Source organism: Triturus cristatus, chromosome 2_2 (genome assembly GCF_964204655.1).
Source record: "Triturus cristatus chromosome 2_2, aTriCri1.1, whole genome shotgun sequence".
Lineage (NCBI taxonomy): Eukaryota > Metazoa > Chordata > Amphibia > Caudata > Salamandridae > Triturus > Triturus cristatus.
Window position 1 is genome coordinate 473508130 of NC_140582.1, and position 18722 is coordinate 473526851.

General features: G+C 42.5%; 1 protein-coding gene across 1 annotated transcript in view; it reads right to left on the minus strand.

Moving 5' to 3' along the window:
* Window positions 1-18722, minus strand: part of QRFPR (pyroglutamylated RFamide peptide receptor) — a 633745-nt gene that overhangs the window by 380773 nt on the left and 234250 nt on the right. Inside the window, exon 2 of the mRNA XM_085641574.1 lies at window positions 491-649. Coding sequence (XP_085497700.1) covers window positions 491-649 — 159 coding nt within the window. The remainder of the gene's footprint in view (window positions 1-490; window positions 650-18722) is intronic.

An 18722-nucleotide genomic window follows, 5' to 3' on the forward strand; every position in this document is an offset into this window, starting at 1 on the left:
ACTATTAAAACACTAGGAAACCTCTTTATGATTTTTTTTGTGGTAGATTCGATAATGGCTATCACTATCATTTTGAGATTGCCTAAGCTACTGATCCAAATGTGGTTGGTTTCACCAATCTGTAATTGCTTATGAAATAGTTCTTAGAAGAAATGATTGCACACAAATGAAATTGTCTGTGTAATAAGCACAGTAGCGGCTAACCTCACCCAAATGATTGAGAAACAGGCCCAGGGTAGCATTTGACAAACTTACCTGTGAGTAGTGTGTGGCTGAATGGCTAGAGTACTTGGCCATTTCCATGTACTCAATTTACAGGCCCAAACAGGTGAAATGTCATTGAAATATATACTCACCTTGAAACATTTGAATAGTGAGATTCATAAATGTTGGCTGTTGCTAAGCAAAATGAAAATGCAATTCACAGAATTTGATCACAAAATAAGGTAGACTGAGATTCGTTGTAGACGCTCAGACAGTACTATCTCACCCAGCATTGTGAAAGCTCTCCTGTTAGTGTACTGCCATTTCATTTTCAGTGGATGCATGATTCCTTGGTGCCTTTCCACTGCAATGCAGGTCATAGTCAGGATTTCTGTGACGATAGCTGTTGACTGGACGAATGGAACCATTTTACAAGCAAAGGCACCTGCAAAGAGAGAACATATATTACACCAATAGGCACACATGCAACAGTATGTTCCCAACTTTTAGATGCTGGCAATGACATTCCTTCAAAAGGTTGTATTTTTTTATTACTTCAAGACTAGTGGGTTACAGGGAAGATTCAATAATTGGCGCTAATTTAACCATCTCAATGGCACTTATCATGTCGCTATTGAGAAGATTAAATATTACATGAACCTCAATGTGATTTAAATCTTTTAGTTACAGGTTAACACATTTGGTCAGGCATTCAACCTCTTTTTATTCCTTAATCAGCCAACACCCTGCTGATCATAAATAAAGCATGTTTTTATCACGTTAAACTGAACTTTTCTCATGATTACGATGGTTTATATTTAAATCAAATTCAATTAACAAAGGGAGTGAGCTATTTTTACATTTTTGTAAGATTTGCTTCAATTGGTTTGTCTGTACTCATTTAGAGTTTCTTTATTTATAATAAAAAGTCGTCCTTTGATTAATATAACATTCAGGAAGAATGTATACGAAAAAAAATATAAGTACATTCAAGGAAAGTTTTAATATGGAAAAATGTATATTCTGTGAATTGTCCAAGTAGGACTTAGTGCCAAGCAGCAGGAAATCACTGTTTGTTGGTTGAGACCAGGTTAATCAAACATAGCAACAAACCTTGGACAGAAGGCGGGGTTGTCAACCTGGGAGGAGTGTACATGCATAATACATTGCTTACATTGTAAGAGGTTGGGGAGAACTATGGGATTGACTCTTGCCACTTTCTAACAAACAAAGCACTGACATGCACTGAAACGCACCTCGGGGCAGACATGACTGAGACCCAATACTCAAAGATGCTGAGGTTGCTTCTGACTCACGACTACCTCAGAAAGTTGGTCGCCCTGCTATATGGTGCATTCTTAACACAATACGAGTCTAAATACTTAGTTTTTATGGGCAGCAAGCATTGGCAAAAAGCTGACAGACAGTTGGTGTCCTCATTGGAGCATGTCAAAGGCGGATCAAGAAACCCTCAACTCACGTAAACTCAATTCAACTACCTGCACCAGACATACCTCACTCCCAAGTAAAGTAGCTACATGTTCCTAAGTATACCAGCAACTTGGCATAGATGTAGACACAGAAAAGCTGATTTCTATCACAAGGTAGGGTTATGCAGGGGATAACACTATTCTGGAACAGGGCGGTGGAGGAGACAACTGAGATGACCAGTATGGCTGAACTCATTGCATGCTTACTGGGGCACCATCCTGAACAAAAGAGAATAAATACAGTATTAAGTTTATAGACTTAATAGCATGCATCCTGATTAAAAGGGCCCACACAGGTATGTGATATTTATGTAAAAAAGCAAATAAAGAAAGGCTTGAAAAAAATCAGGTTCATTAAATATGCCAGGAGGAAGAAATCATGATTTAAGTAAAAGAACAAATTGTAGAAGTCAGACATTCACCACCACATTTGCACGGTCATTCCCATCCTTGTAGAACTGTACTGCTCTCAATAAAAAGAAAACATATTACCCTTTGGCATAAAAATCGAAATGGAGAGAACACACATAGATTGGATGAAGGGGCAAGCCAAAGCTGAGTCCAGGGCATATCAGCATTCCCACTGACAAAACACCAGCATGTGGCTAACAAACACATTAATTAAATATGATACTTGCTTGTGACAAGCAAAACGATCCATCACTGCAAAATAAACAAGTAAACAAGAAAGCGACGGAGTGGAGATAACTCTAACTATAACTGGGAGAGGATGTGGTGTAATGGCCAAAGCTGCCGACTTAGAAGCTGGGGAACCAGGTTTGAGTCTGGGTGAAAGCTCAACATCCTGTGACTCTGGGAAAATAACTTAATCTTCCTGTGCCTACCAAAATTGAATGGGTCCATGTGTAATGTAACTGGTGTGATGTACAAAACGGCAAATCAGGAAAGTGACCTTCCCCCATGCCGTTAGGGCTGAGAGGAACTCTCAAGAGGGAGTACACCCTCCCGTGTAATGACACTGGACCACAAAAAGTACTCCTCGAGTACCTGAACCGTGTTCATGAATTTACCTCAGGTAGACCCTGATAATATGGTGACGGGAAGTCCCTACATGAAGCTAAAGATGGTAACCCACTAGGGAGTGGGGAAGGAAACAATTCCTTTTGTTATATTTACCCTCACACACCCTAGTGGTGCCATGCTTCATCATCGCGTCACCCTGACGCCTAAAAGTCAGGGTGGCTCGACCATATTACAGGGAGTTCTTAGTGATATTATTGTCCAGGGGGAATTAAAGATTAAACCTCCACAGGCAGATCCCAGTTTCCCTTTATTCTTGGATCTGACAGGGATATTAAAAACAGAAATAAAAGGGTCAATCAGGGTATTATGGTCCTAAGACCCTAGTGCCAACATGTTTCAGTCCACTCTTGCCCCTAAAGGGTGCTGGACTTTCTTCAGGGCAGTGAAAGCGTCCTCCCTCGAAGGAACCCAAGGGAAATTCCCTATACTGCTATTTGAAAAGGGCAGGTAGCTGCTCCTTTTCACAACAAGAAGATATTATCTTTTCCCGATACTCCATCTGGGAACATAATAACAATGAAACAAATGATAGCGTATCATTGGTAGACAAATTGATACTTCCTATGTGAGATGTGCTTATAAATGCACCTGTATAGTCATAACATGCAGGTGAAACAACACATTATCCAACATGCCTATGTGTTGCGTGCAGGATATTATTCTTTAGCACTACCACTCTCAGCTAGGTGGCAAAAGGTAGTGTTATGGCGACATGTGTCGCATACTGTCAATATCCACATTCTTGTGTATATGAAAGCACAGTGAAACAAACCCGGTGTCACTCACTCAAACATCAGATGCTGCTATCAGTTGCAGTGGTTGGCAAGCATTCCGAACATTTATCCTGCATCCCTTACCCCATTGCGGGAGAGAATGTGCCTCTCAAGAGACTTCATGTTAAAAGGGGTAGCCCTGTAGTCACACACCGTTAAATGGTAATTTTTGTCAATGCCCAGCGAGCTGAATATACATATGTAAAGAGACAAAAGCAAAAGAGAAAAAAACTGCCAAATTAATGTCAAGGGAAAATGGCCTGGCACATTTTTTAAGAGGAGGGAAGAGTGGAACCTTCCTCCCACTTTCGCTTTTACCCCCAGTGGACCCCATCCTCTGTGCCCCAGCTTTACATATATGAGAGAGGAGGCATGCTGCACCCTGGTCCAATTTCAGCCCTAAGGACACCATCTCCTCAGGCTCGGCCATATTCTGAATGGGGAAGGGGGCACGCACCTACCTCCCCGGGCCGATTTCAGCTCCAGAGACCCCATCCCCTGGTATGTGGCCCACCACCCCAGGCCTCTTTTGGCCGTGGCGTGTACCAATATATTAATGGGGGAGGTGAGCGTGCAAGTCTCCCTCCCTGGGCCGGTTTTGGACCCTGAGACCCCATCTACTGAGGCCTGGCCATATTCTAAAGAGAGAGTGGCCCATTTGGCCCCCATCTCTGGGCCGATTTTAGCCCAAGGGAACCCATCCCCCGTGACCAAGTCAACTAAGGGTGGGCGCCCGCGTGCCCACACGGGGCAACCACCATATCCAGCTTGGGGGCAGGGGAAGAGCTTCAATGCCCCCACAGCCCCAGCCAGCTCCCCACATCTAGCAGGAACCAGCATTGCTCCCATCTGCAGGGAGCATATAAAAATGCTGCTCACGTCAGGTGAGGATAATATTCAGATCTGTTTATCTGCCCGCATCACTGCGGGCAGGGTAAGAGATCTGAAGTACGCACCCATCTGGTAGGAACATTTTAAAACTTCCGCCAGCTAGGAGTGGACTTTACATTTGGTCTCATTTGCAGCTTGGAATTTGCTCCTGCCAAGTGAGAGCAGACACAGGTGTCCCTGCCACACCAGTGTGGAAAGGGAAACCACTGAGCCCGGGGGGTGGGCACCCTGGGACATAGCAGAAGCTGGCCCTTAGGAATTGGTGCCCCAGGGCCATTAATAGCTCTGGGAGGGTGGCCCCTGCCCCCTCCCTTTTCTAACTATTGCCGACCCCTGGGGGATGGTGTCACAGGGACTGAATTCAGACAGGGGATGGGGCTGCGCCCCCATCCCCCTTTTTAACTTTGGTCGGACCCTTGGAGATGTGGTACCTGGGGCCAAAATTAGCCTAAAGGGGGGCTGTATGCCTCCCTCCAAATTGCAATAAGGCTGGGCCTCAGGGCCCCCATCCCCGGGGCCAACATTTTTTAAAATGGACCACGCCATTAAATGCCCCGGAAAGCCTTCCCCTCAAAAGGTATCTTCGACACTGACCTGCATAATGCTTTGCAAACCAGGATTTAAGGTGCTTTGTTCAGTGGGCCTAACTGGGTCCCTGTAGCTTGCCTACATTCCATAGCGTTCGCCCTGAACTTGTGACTTTGTCCTGGTCTGGCGCGACCAGTTATCCACAGTTGGCACTTTGTGCTTTTTGGTTCTATTTTCACTTTCACTTTCACTTTTAAATTGGATATCTCAGACTCTACTGATTGAATATTTGTCTGTGTATTTTGTGGTGTGTTTTCACTGTGCTACTATTTGAAGTGTTGCTCAAACACTTTACACTTTGCTTCCGAGTTAAGCCCGACTGATCTGTGCCAAGCTACCCGAGGGTTGAGCATAGGTTAATTACGGGTCTGCTTGTAGCTCCACCCTGAGAAGAATTGTGGTTGCTGCTTCAAAGGGGTTTCACACCCTCAAACAGTTACTCAGTTTCGCACCCAGCTATTCCAATGCATTATCTAAATTATGTGGCAAAAAACACAATTTATATAGTAAATTCTCTGGCAGTATTACTTTTCATCCATTTGAGCTAAGTACAATATTTTTTTTAAATCTGCAAATACAAATTATGCATCAAATAAACACATAATTATGCAATAAAAATTTGCTGTCACAGAATCACAAATTCGCTTGCCTTCCACACTGTCCACTGTTTTACCAAAAATGCATTAATGAAAGCTAAAAAAAAATCATTCCGAATCCAATCAATCAGTGTGCTTTGAGAGCTGCTCTTTGAACATAACAGTTTATTTCAGCTTTTGATTGCCTAATAAATGTCACAATGAATATAAGTTATGTGCAATAGTCATAGAGGACTTTTCAATAATCTGGTATAGAGAAAAGGAAATTATACAGTAATTTATTGCTGAACTGACTGAAATGTTATTGATTTGAAATTTACTCATCAGAGTAGTGAAAAAGAAAGAAAATCTGGACCTAAGACTGAAAGTCAATAAATTGAAAAGTTCTTTCTTTGGAAAAACGTAACCACTAACAGTACATTTTGAGCCAAAAATGCACACATTGACCACATTAAATGTAGCGTCTCTTATAGAAAATATATAAAGGGAAGCAGATGCTGTCCAGAAGATGAGCATTTTGGAAAGAGAGTGAGGAGTGAAGTTAGAAACATTCTTTGACAGGGCTATCTTGAGAGTTTGATCATGGAAGCCAGGAAAAGAGCAAGTGATAAAAAAGCACTCTTGGGTAAACAACAAAGAGTCAAGTCAAAAGAATGTTGATGTTATGACAAGAAAATAAACAGGGGAAAATAAATAATAAGTGAAAGAAAGTAGGTTATTAGTAGGCCTGGGCGGTAAATTCCGTTCCGCTTGCGGAATTTGTGGAATTCCGCGTTCCGCGGAGAACGCGGAATTGCCCAACATTCTTCTCAGAATTTTTTGCTTGTTCGCATTCTCAAAATGCGTGTTCGTGAGATATTTCCCCCTGAGCACGCAAACAGTGATCGCGAACAGGAATGAAGCACCGCGAACAAGCAATTCCGAGATTTTTTACCATTTTGTGGAGATTCCACCCACCCCTAGTTATTAGTTGCCAAGGAGGTTAGTCCTTCTCAATTAATAAGTATGTAACATTCCACATACTGGAAGCCAAATATCCCATTGTCACACATGATTCTCTCTGAGTAGAGAGGCAGAGAAGTCCAAGGACAACTTAGAGGTGGGCTAGTACCCCAGTCTGCAGACATGCAACAAGCTACACCAAAGAAATCACGGTTCAGTCTGTGCTTTCACTTATTAAAAGGAAAACAACATTATTAGGGACACATTACTCAGAACTATGCAATAATTTGCAAACATATACATTAAAGTAGGTGGAAATACCTATGGTGCCACACTCGTAACAGTTCACACCCATAAAACCACAATATTCCCCACATAGATCAGACACAATATAGTAGGGTGTTGTTATCAAAATTCAAGCCTACTGACTTTGGCAGGTGGGCATTACCTTTTTCAAGAGCAGAAAAATGCTAAAACAATATTAAAATAATTCAGCACCATTAAAAACACTAAGGCTACTACCAGGTTTCCGTTTTCATTATTGGACAAAGTTCCCTCTGGGTTTCAGGTGGGCAATCACTGTGTCAGGGCTGCCCCCCCCCCCCACACAATTCAACTGGGTCGCACAGTTCCCCTACCCTCTTGGGCGCTACATGCTCAGGTTTGAAATGAGATGTCTCCAGTGCCATGTGGTGCACCTTTTCCTTCAGGGAACGTTAGGCAGGAATTCAGCCTCGCTCTGCAACAGCAATACTTTTCCTTTCCTTGTTTCGTTTTTGCACCAGTTTCCTGACCCTAATAAGGCCCTCTGAATCTAGGTGTTTTGCTGGAAGCCCGCAAAGTCCCCACTGCTCCCTCCCTCCAGAGGCCGGCTAGTGAGCTAACAGCTCTCTTCTTTCCTGCCCATATGTACTGAAGACTGGAAAAACTCATCAGGTGAACCTGCCCTCTCCAGACAAGGGCACTGAGGGACTGGGTAAGCACTCCTCACTGCTCCTGGGCCTCCGGCCTACCCTAGGAGCCTCAATGTGTTCCTCCTTGGCCCCCAGGGAGATGGGGGACCACAGAGGTAACGTAAATTGCCAAGTGTAGCGGCGACCCACAAATGCCCCGCTGGCAAAATAATCTTGTGCTTACCTTGGGGAGCTTTTCACTCCTGGGGACATCATTAGTAATTCAGAGGGTGATGCTAATTGCATCCCAGATGAACTCGCCCACTTCGGGAAATACTGCATTTCATGTTTTGTTTTCTCAGGCCTCGGGGGCCAATTTTGACAAGTGAAGTTGAGTTTCTCTCATGGTGGCATGCTTTAGCCACAAAGAGTGGACCTTTGTAGGCTTCTCAGTTTAAAAATTGTGTAAATCTACCCAGAGCTTGAATTTGTACACTTTACCTGCATGCTCAGGACCTGTCCTCTGTCCGGCACCTGGTACGCCTCTCGGTCTGTGGTAACTTCCAGTACCCTCCAACAACTCTCAAGGTGGAATGCATTTCCTGCCTGAATTCTTTAGGTCCCAGAGCCTCCTCTGACTGGCTACTACTTGTAGGGCACCCGTGTAGTAACAGAACTCAAAGGTTGTCCTCTGAGGAAGTTACCCTTCTGCAGGCCCAGTCCACAGAAGTTTCAGAAGAACCCTTCTCCTCTGACCAGCAGGTCCATCCCTCAGAGTACCTTCCAGTCAAGGCCTATGGTGCCGCAGCACATAATATAGGGGTCCAGTCTTATTCTGGATCATGCTAAATCTAAATTCTCTTTCTCTCTCAACCGATACAGAGTTTTTAAGGTGGAGGTTGAAGGTTCTACAAGGTAGGCACCCCTGTACAGTCTTAGGATAATGAGACATGATCATTCCACCCTTCCTCCCAACCTTCCTGCACAGCATTTTGGGACAATCTAAGATGACAACTTGAAGTGGTCTGTTTCAAGATCTCTTTAAGATCCTGAAGGCATGCCCCTTACTTCCAGTGCTGTCTGGTCCATTCCAAACTTAAAAGTGGAGTGTATCCTGAGATTTTCTCTAAAGGTCTGCCATTTTTCCCTTTGTTCTTTTTTGAATGAGCCTTTCGGGCACGTTGCAGAGTAAAAAGTAATTAGAACACGCAGATTTCATCCTAACTCTTTCCTCTCCCAGGAATATGCCAAATTACTGGCAAATTGTGTGCGGAAGCCTTTGATCATATGACCACCCAGCAGATTAGTTACCTTTCACCAGCAAGGGAAACAAAAGTCAGGAATCAAAATGGGAGCAAAGCTATAATAATAAATCTTCAAGTGCCTGAAGGAGTGCAGTAATGACAAAAGTGGCATTACATCTACACACAGGATTTTTATGTTTATGATAGGATTGAAGCATAATGCTAGTTTGTTGGTCTAACTATGGAGGACATTTAATATGGTGCAAATTTCATCCATAACTTACAATACAGTAAAGCACCAACCTATTTAACATTATACATCCCATACTAGGTCAGCATCAATCTTTGAAGGGTCCCTTCTACAACAGGCTACCTGTGTGTAAATACCAGACTTAATTGGGCAGTATTCCGACTTGCTCAGCTCCCACATGTGTGTTAACACTTGTGCACATGTGTTCACATGCAGACAGAGAGAGCCTCCTACTTCAGGTGTGCCGCAGAGGGCCTTGTCTTAAAGGGTGGACTCTGATGGACACTGGTGGCTAGCCCTCCCTATCAATTTGTCAATTTGTCACAATACTTAGTGAAAGAGTCTCAGTTAGTGAGGCTTACTCAAAGCAAGAGTCCAAAAAACTGGGTAGTCCAAAAGCTAAAAAATCCAGAGAGTAAATGAGTCAGGAGTTATTTTCCTACATGAAGGAAGAAGAAACTATTGGGCTTGTCACTAATATAATCAGTTATGATTTGATATATTTTTCATAGGCATTGGAAAGTGTTGATTACGGATCAGACATTGAAAGACAATGAAACAATTCACAGGCTGTATAGAAGAAAGGTACATTTCTTTGTGATAATCTCATGTGAAGTCATCTTGAATAAAAAACAAATAGCTGTCTGATATTAAGCAATAAAAGAGTACTAGAACACACTCACATGCCCTCACCCTTGAACTCCTATACAATCCACTTCTGTTTACTATAACACAACCAAATGCACTTTTAACTTACATACCAATACAACACAAACCTCACCCATGTAATCTCACAAATTCCAACACTTACAACATTAATACCTCTCACTACTCTCTCGATACTCCCAACATTGCACGTGCCACCACTCTGAACACTCACTTCAACCATCTGTCATACCAGTTAACAATGCAAAAATCCTCTTCTTGTCACACTCGATTTATAACAACACGCTATCAACACTCCCTGCACAAATAAGCTGAATTCATCCCCCTGCTCAACCTATCAACATCTCTCAAATTAAATACTCTCCCTCTCTCACACTACACAGAGAATAAACTCATACACAACCGATCTCCTTCTTCTTCATCATTCACAACTCAATAATCCCTCACACTCGAATCATACATATCGAATCATTTACAAAATACCAAAGACTGCCCCTCAAAAAGAAAAATATACACATACAAAATCTACCAGCACATCGCTCACTCATCCAACACCCCACACCCACCCTGACACACATACAAAACCACTCTTTTCCAAACACCACCACAAATAACCCACAGTTAAAGTTTTCTCAAACTCACCGTCTCTATGCAGCAAATACACCAATCGCTCAATCTATAAACACACACCAATACCCACCAATACGTCTATCATCCATTGCTCAATTCAGAGCCACACAACATGACACTCATGCTCCACTACCACCCATCTCCCACACACCATTCACCTTCAACATACAAAAACGTAAGCACACATCTCTTCATAACTTTGCACCCTTATGTATCCCAAAATAAAGCGAGCATTGAGACAACTCCACAGCCCAACCCCCTCCACTATAAAACACATTAACCACCCCTAATTCAACCAAACCCATAAATGTCTCTTAAGCTTTTTGGAAGAAGATAGTAAAAACCATCAACTGTACACCCTTTCTTGCCCCACAGTTAACTGTTCCAACAATATTAAATCAACCACAACTTCAATGGGCAACATTCACCCTCCTGAAGCACAAACTCTCGCCACCTTCCAAATAGATTCTTTACACTGCCTACTAATAAATGCTTGTTCCATTTAAAAAATAAATACCACATATAAAACCCATTGATAGATACTCAGTCAGACCTACTTTTTATTACAAAATTGTGGCTGGGGGAAGATAATGCACCAGCATTGCATGATACTGTTCCTCCGTGATATAAAACCATTACAAAAAATTACATAGGCACAAGAGGAAGCAGCTTAGCTGTCATATTTAAAGAAACAAGTAATATCACCAGAGCCGAAGATGTATAATTACAAGGTTTGGAGATCCTCCTTAGAAGTTGCAACAGACCATCACCTAGTAATGCAACATTCCCAGACACAATGCTATGCGCAATCTCTAACCTTCTTACAATATGCTCAAACCTATGCATCCTTGGTAACCTCAACATATGGCTTGATATGCCACACCCAAGAACCATCCTCATTGGCCTAGATACATACAACCTACAGCAACTTATTCTGAGGTTCACATACATCACTGGATACACATTAGATATGATTTTGTCCAGTCCACACCTAGTCACATTCCATAGAATTACTCCTGCTACAAGGTCAGACCACTGCCTCATTGCCTCCCAGCACAAGACACTGCATCCTACCACAACTAAATCATTCCTACCCTCAACTGCATACCGACCATGGCACAAGCTGAATTTGGAGAAACTAGAACATCTACTTACCCCCAACAAAGATCTGGTCACAATAAATTATGTACAAACACTCTATGGATAGCTACATAGTGCTTTTGGTCTCCTAATCCCTCTGAGGACATCTAAGCATGATAAAAGGAAACATGCCTCTTGGATTAATACAGAGTTAAAACAGATCAAACAGCATAATGCTCAGCTTCATCACAAATAGCTCAAAACAAACAACCTTGAAGACAAAATATGTCTACATAGACACAACAGAATACATAAGGAATCAATCAAAAAATCAAAAAACCTACTATTATAACCAAATCCACAATTCAAAGTATTCCAATAACATTTTTTATACAACTTTCACTGAATTCCGTAAGCCAAAATGCACAGACGCTACCAATCCCATTTCTGAAGAATGTTGTGATAAGCTGGTGTTGGGTGTGCTAACCACGTTCCTTGCGCGGAACCTGGAATGTAGGTTCCGTGCAGAAAACGTGGAACGGACATGGACGGCAGTTGCTGTCGGGTTGACTGCAGAGCTGGACGTGAATAAAGAAGCTCCACTATACCTCCGTTGTCGTCTTCTTTTCACTGGCGACGGGCTGGTCCAGCATCCTGTCTCCCTTCCTGCGGGTCCAGTGACTCTGCCGTCTTTCCTGCCTGGAGCGGTGTTTATGGCGGATGTGAAGTGAGTGAGCTTCGTTGAGCTCAGAAGTCGGTGGACCCGGAACCTTTCCAGTTGCTGCTCCTGCTAGCGATCTTCATTTGGTGAGACGTTTTGGGGTATTTCTCACCGTTTTCTGCTGTGACACTTGAGTCCGGTTGATTGCTTCGGCGCGTATATCGACACGCGGCGTCATCGCGAGCGTCACCGCGTGTGCTCCTCGAGTTCGCTCCATTTGTTTATTGCTACCTTGGCAACTGTTGCACGTTCAAAGCGTGCGTTTCAATCGAAGACCGTACAAGGATTTTACCGCATAGTCATTTCAAGCGCTACTGATGATTATTTATTTCAGCTTGAATTGGAAGAAAGCAATGTTAGTTGAACAGTGGTTATTGTAAGCTGGCATTTGTTGAACAGTGGTTATCTTAGTGGCAGCAACTCACCCACGCAAGATTACCAATGGATAACATTGTTGCCCCACCTCCATTTTTACAGTCACCTGGTCCTCCTCCCATGCTATGGCAACAATGGAAGGACACATTTGAAGCTTATCTTGAGGCAATCGATGGCGATACTTTCACTTCTAAAAAAAAGAAAGCTTTACTTATGTACAATGTAGGTGCTGAGGCCAGGTCGATTTTGCAAACTCTACCTCTGGAGTCGGTTTGGACGTGCACCAGCGGAGGTGAAGATGGCGATTCACTAGTCGTTGATGACTATGCTTCGTTAATAAAAACTCTTGACAAAAGGTTTAATCCTAAGCGCAATGTAGTTCTGGAGCGGCATACATTTTTGCAACGCGCACAGATGCCTGGTGAATCCATAGATGACTTTGTTGCTGCTCTCAGAATTTTGGCTGTCAAGTGTAACTATAGGGAATTTCGTGATGAAATAATTCGCGATCAGCTGATTGAACGCACATGTGATAAGAAAGTTCAACAGAAACTTTTATCCTCAGATGATCCTGATTTAGAGACTGCTCTTATCTTAGCGAAGAGTGTTGAGCATTCTCAACTCTGAATGAAGGAGTTAAATACACCTGTACCAACATCCGTTACATCCGATACCACATCTCTATCTGAAGTCAAGCTGGTTACAACAAAAGCTCCCTTCAAATCAATCAGAGGCACCAATACTAATGTTTCCCGTGTACCATCTGTGTCTATTTGCCCGAAAACGAGAGCCGAAGGACAACATCCTTCATGTTATCGTTGCGGCAATTTTGTTTTGCCATAAACCAGACTTGCTTCAAATGTGGGAAGAAGGGACATTTGGCACGTATGTGCAAAGTAACTCTAGCTCACAAGATACCCCCACGTACTGTAAGGGCCATAGAAGAGGACTGTGTGTATGAAGATAATGAAAGTTATGAACTATTAATGCTATCTTCGTCATCTATACAAGAAGAGGGGGTTGTAGAAATAGCTTCCATTGGAGAGGGTCAACGAAGGAAAAACCCTGTGTGTACTATAAGTGTGAACGGAATGGGCATTAAGTTTCTTGCCAATTCTGGTTCCCCTTTTACTCTTATCAATGTCAAGGATTTTAAAAGTTTGGGCGACATCCCTGTAGCTCACTCTAGTATAAGGATTTTTGCTTATGGTGGCAAAAGAGTGGAGGTGTTAGGCAAATTTAAGGGGAACTTAGAATTCAAGGGTGATTGTACTTATGGCACCGTATTCATTGTGGAAGAAGGTGCAAATTTGTTAGGTTGGCATGAACAAGGTGAACTAGGTATCATCCTTGATCCCAATCATGCGGACATGGTTTTATCCAAACGAGAAGCTAAACAATACTATGCTAGTCTTTCTGATGTTGCTCCTGTGCATACTATCATGACTGATTTGCGTGTTGAGAATGATTGGATCCAAAATTACCCTGAAGTTTTTAATGGAAAGTTAGGCAAACTTAAAGGATTTCAACACCGCATTGTTCTTAAAGAAGGTGCCAGGGCTGTAACGCACAAAGTGCGGAAGGTACCGCTTAGTATGCGCAGCGAGTTGAGACAAGAGTTGGAACAGTTATGTGCATTGGGGGTGATTGAATCCATAGAAGGGTCTGAGTGGTTGTCACCTATTGTTTTAGCGCGCAAAGCTGATAAGTCTCTTAGGATGTGTGTGGACTTGCGAGATTTGAATGCTTGTATATGGGTAGACCGTCAACCTCTACCGAACATTAATGAGATGTTGTCAACTTTAGAGGGTGCCAAGTATTTTTCTTCTCTTGACATATCTTCTGCTTACCATCAAATTGAACTGTGCAAAGACTCGAGACATCTCACGTCATTTGTAACTCCTGATGGAGCTTTCCTCTATTTACGTATGCCGTTTGGTTTGGCATCAGCTTCCGCAGTGTTCCAACGTCTCATGGGAAACCTGTTCATGAGCACTGCGGGAGTTGTGTTTTTTCAAGACAACATTCTTATTCACGGGAAGACCATACAGGAGCACAATGATAGAGTCAAGCACGTACTAGAAATTGTCAAGTCTAGTGGGTTGACATTAAGAAAAGACAAATGCAGATTTCTTCAAGAAGGGGTAGATTATCTTGGTCACCATATTTCTGCTAGAGGAGTTGAACCTAAAGTGAAATTACTAGATGCTATTCACAATGCACCTGAACCTAAGAACAGAGATCAACTACGTTCTTTTCTGGGGCTAGTGGAGTACTACGCAAAATTTGTAGCTAACTTTTCTGATAGAACTGTATTTCTGCGAGGCCTTCTTAAGAAGAATGTGAAATATGTGTGGTCTGATCAATGTGCGTCTGACTTCAAGTTGCTAAAAGAAGCAATTGTACAAGCAATAGGGAAGAAATTATTGCTTTTGCTTCTAGAACACTCCGTGGTGCTGAAGGAACCTATTCTACCATTGAAAAGGAAGCTTTGGCGCCATGGTGGGGTGTACAGTATTTTCGAAATTTCCTGTGGGGCAATGATTTTGTTCTCAGGACCGACCACAAACCTTTGGTGGACCTTTTTACCACCAAAGGTGGGGGTAGGGCAACGCCTCGTATTGCTAAATGGCAGTACAGACTCAACGAATTCAATTATTGTTTGGAATACGTTGCTGGTGTAAAGAATTGCGTGGCTGATTGTTTGTCAAGGTTGCCTCTTTCTGAAAATGTTGTTGAACCTGAAAATGATCATTTGGAAATGGTGTGTGCGGTCAGCTCTATAGCTGATACGGGAGCTGCTTTATCTGAAGTTGATTGGAAACTGGCCATTTCTGAGGATGTTAAGCTCAGTAGGGTGATAGACTTTGTAACCCTGGGTTGGCCCAATAGTACTACTATTCCTTCGGAATTAATTTGAGAGTTAGTGACGAGTTGTCTCTGGTTGATGGAATTTTGCGCAGGGGTGGGTTACTGGTTGTTCCCTCATCATTACGAAATAAGGTTTTAGATTTAGCCCACGAAGGTCATTTGGGTATTCGGGCGATGAAGCGAAGGGTGAGGGAAGATTTTTGGTGGCCGGGTGTTGACAGGTCCATCGAACACTGTGTTAGAGATTGTGGTGCGTGTGTATTGAGTGACAAAACTCAGGTAACCTGTCCATCTTCGGTCAGTCCTATTCCGGTCAAAGAATCACCTTGGTGCAAATTGGCTTTTGATGTGGCTGGTCCATTCAGTGGCTTAAGGAGTTCTCCCAAGTATGTGCTAGTTAATTGATTACATGTCCAAGTGGCCAGAGGTTAGGTTTGTGGACGGAATCAACTCTGGTATCATTATCAAATTTCTTATGGAAGTTTTTCTTCGTGAGGGATTTCCGGAGGAATTAGTAACGGACAACGGTACCCAGTCTGCTGAAATGCAAGATTTTCTGAAGAAGCATGGCATCAAACACATACTTACCTCTCTTTACCATCCACGTAGTAATGGGTTAGTTGAGCGTTTCAATCGTGTTATCAAAGAGCAGTTACAGTTGGCCACCATAAATGGTCTTGATTGGAAGTTAGTGATTTCGGACATGCTATGGGCGATAAGAACTACTCCACACTACAGTACTGGAATGTCTCCGTTTTCCTTGTTGAGAGGTAGAGTTGCGGGTTCCAAACTCAACAAAGATTGGATGTTAAGGAAGGTGGTAGATTCACAAAGATTAGGGATGGTAGCTGATGTCAGAGCTGCTACTCAAGCCAGGTACGGATCTAATTGTCCCAAGCAGTCTTCAGTGTGTCAAGGAGACTGGGTAAGAATCAAGAAACCAGTGCTCGTTCGTAAAGGTTTTTCCCGGTTTTCTGCCCCTGTTAAGGTCAGTAAGGTGAGAGATCATGTGGTTGTTCTGGAAAATGGTAAGGTTTGGAATAAGTCTCCTGTTTCAGTTGTACCTAAGCCAAAGGTTGTGTTTGTGAAGAACAAATTTGGTATGAACACTCATGGTGCAACTCCAGTTCCTAGCATTATTATTCCTAGGGGTTGCATATCTGGGAGCAACTTTGCTCCTCAACAAGGACTTTTGAGGACTAAATTTCTCCCTGCCAGAACTAGGTCATTCCCCGTCAAATTACAGGACTATGTGAGATTTTGAGTAGGAGGTGTTGTGATTGCTTTAATGTAATGAGGGTTGTTGTTTTTTTTTTGTGAAGGGAGGGGGGGTGTGTTGGGTGTGCTAACCACGTTCCTTGCGCGGAACCTGGAATGTAGGTTCCGTGCAGAGAACGTGGAACGGACATGGACGGCAGTTGCTGCCGGGTTGACTGCAGAGCTGGACGTGAATAAAGAAGCTCCACTATACCTCCGTTGTCGTCTTCTTTTCAGCTGGTTAACGATTAAACATCTAAAGCACATATGTTGAATACCTACCTAAACAACAAAAACTCCCCCAGCCCAAAACCCATTTCCAACAATACCCAACAGAGAAAAGTAAACATAGAAACTACCCTCCTTCAAAGAAGTATCATCTACTGAATGGCTGGATCTTGTCAAAGCAAGTAAGTCAGCCGACTGCCCATCTGACCCTTGTCCACCTCAAATATTCAAAAACATCGTACGATCAACTTCAGCAGCCACCCCAGTAAGAACACTTGTCAAAAACTCCTTAATAATAGGAGTTTTCCTAGATGGCCTACAAAATGCATACATATGCCCATTTAAAAAGAAAAACTAACCTAGACAATTAAGACCCCAACAATTACAGACCTTTAGCAAACATACCATTCCTGGGTAAACTTAGAGAAAGAACAGCTTTCACCCAGGTATCTCAATTCATTTTAGACACTTCGAATACTTTTCAAATTCCAAATGGCCTTTCATACAGGAAGATACATTGAATGGGCTATAATCTCTATATGGGCTGATCATAAAAACACAGTGGACCAGAATGGAGTTGCTGCCCTTTTTCTCCTGGATTTTTAATCTACCTTTTACACAGTGGATCATCTTACACTCATCCAAAGGAAGGCAGAATAAAAGGCACAGCTCTCATTTGGATCATATCCTACCTACGCAAAAGAAATAATATTATACACCCCCCAGTCTCTTCTAAACCAAACAAAATTAAAGCAGGAGTCCCTCAAGGCTCAATCCTCTTACCCATACTTTTAAAAATCTACATGAAATCAATACTAGATGTGATCAATGGTTTTGACTTGCAGATGACATGCAGATATTCATGAAACTGGAGAATTCAAAGGAATTAAAAAATCAAAACGCTTTGATTACCTCTGGGCCGTCGACCAATAAATGACATGGAGCCACCTTAAATGCCTCCAAAAATGAGACACTCCCCTGCAGAGACTGGAAAACCAATAACCCTCTCCGTGTCTGGCCTGACAATCTTGGTTCACCTCCAAAAATATCTAAGGAGGTAAAAAAACCTTGAAATTTCCATGGACACCAAGCTGTCAATGATTCAATAAGTGTATAAGTTAGCCTCATCACGCTTTCTTAGGATTAAAACACTGTTGCAGCTTCCAGCACCTAGAATTCCCACCCAAGGTGCAAGCTACCATCTCTTCTGTCCTATCAAAATTGGAACACGCTAAAGCTCTATATCACAGCTCAACTATCATCGACTATGAGAACTCAGAATTCAGAACTCTTCCTGCATGTAAAGCCACAAGCATACATCTCTCCTGCCTTGAGTGTGCTACACTGGTTACCAGTTGCCAGAAGATCATCCTTCAAGCTACTTTGTATCACACACAGAGCAATACATGACAAAGAACCACTCTTTATCAGGAAGAAAATCAACAAATATATACATCGAAGAAACCTATGCTCAAGAATGACTCCCCACCTCATAATTCCTACATACAAGAAAGAAAACATGGGTGGAACACCTTTTTCTGTTCAAGTAGCCAAACTATCGAATGCCCCACCCTCAAACATAAGATCCCCAGACAAACATCTCCACTTCAGAAGATTAGTCAAAAGGTGGCTCTTTCCTACAAAATGAGCATACTCACTAATCAAAAATGTACCACAATAAAATACTCAGACATGTCAAACTATACGTATCACACTACTTGAAAGAGCTGTCACCATACAAGTGCACATCATTGTCATCTGGACTATGCCTCCGGTTATAAGCAGATATATCTATATTAGCCAAAAATATATATTACCCCACAGGGTACATGTATATATCCTACCATGTCAAAATTGCTGCTTCTAAGTATGTAATGGTGTATATATAGAGGGTTTCACCTGTTACTAACAACTACAATAATTGCCATTTGTATATTTACGTATACATAAGTTAATTACTTTTTATTTCAAACCATAAA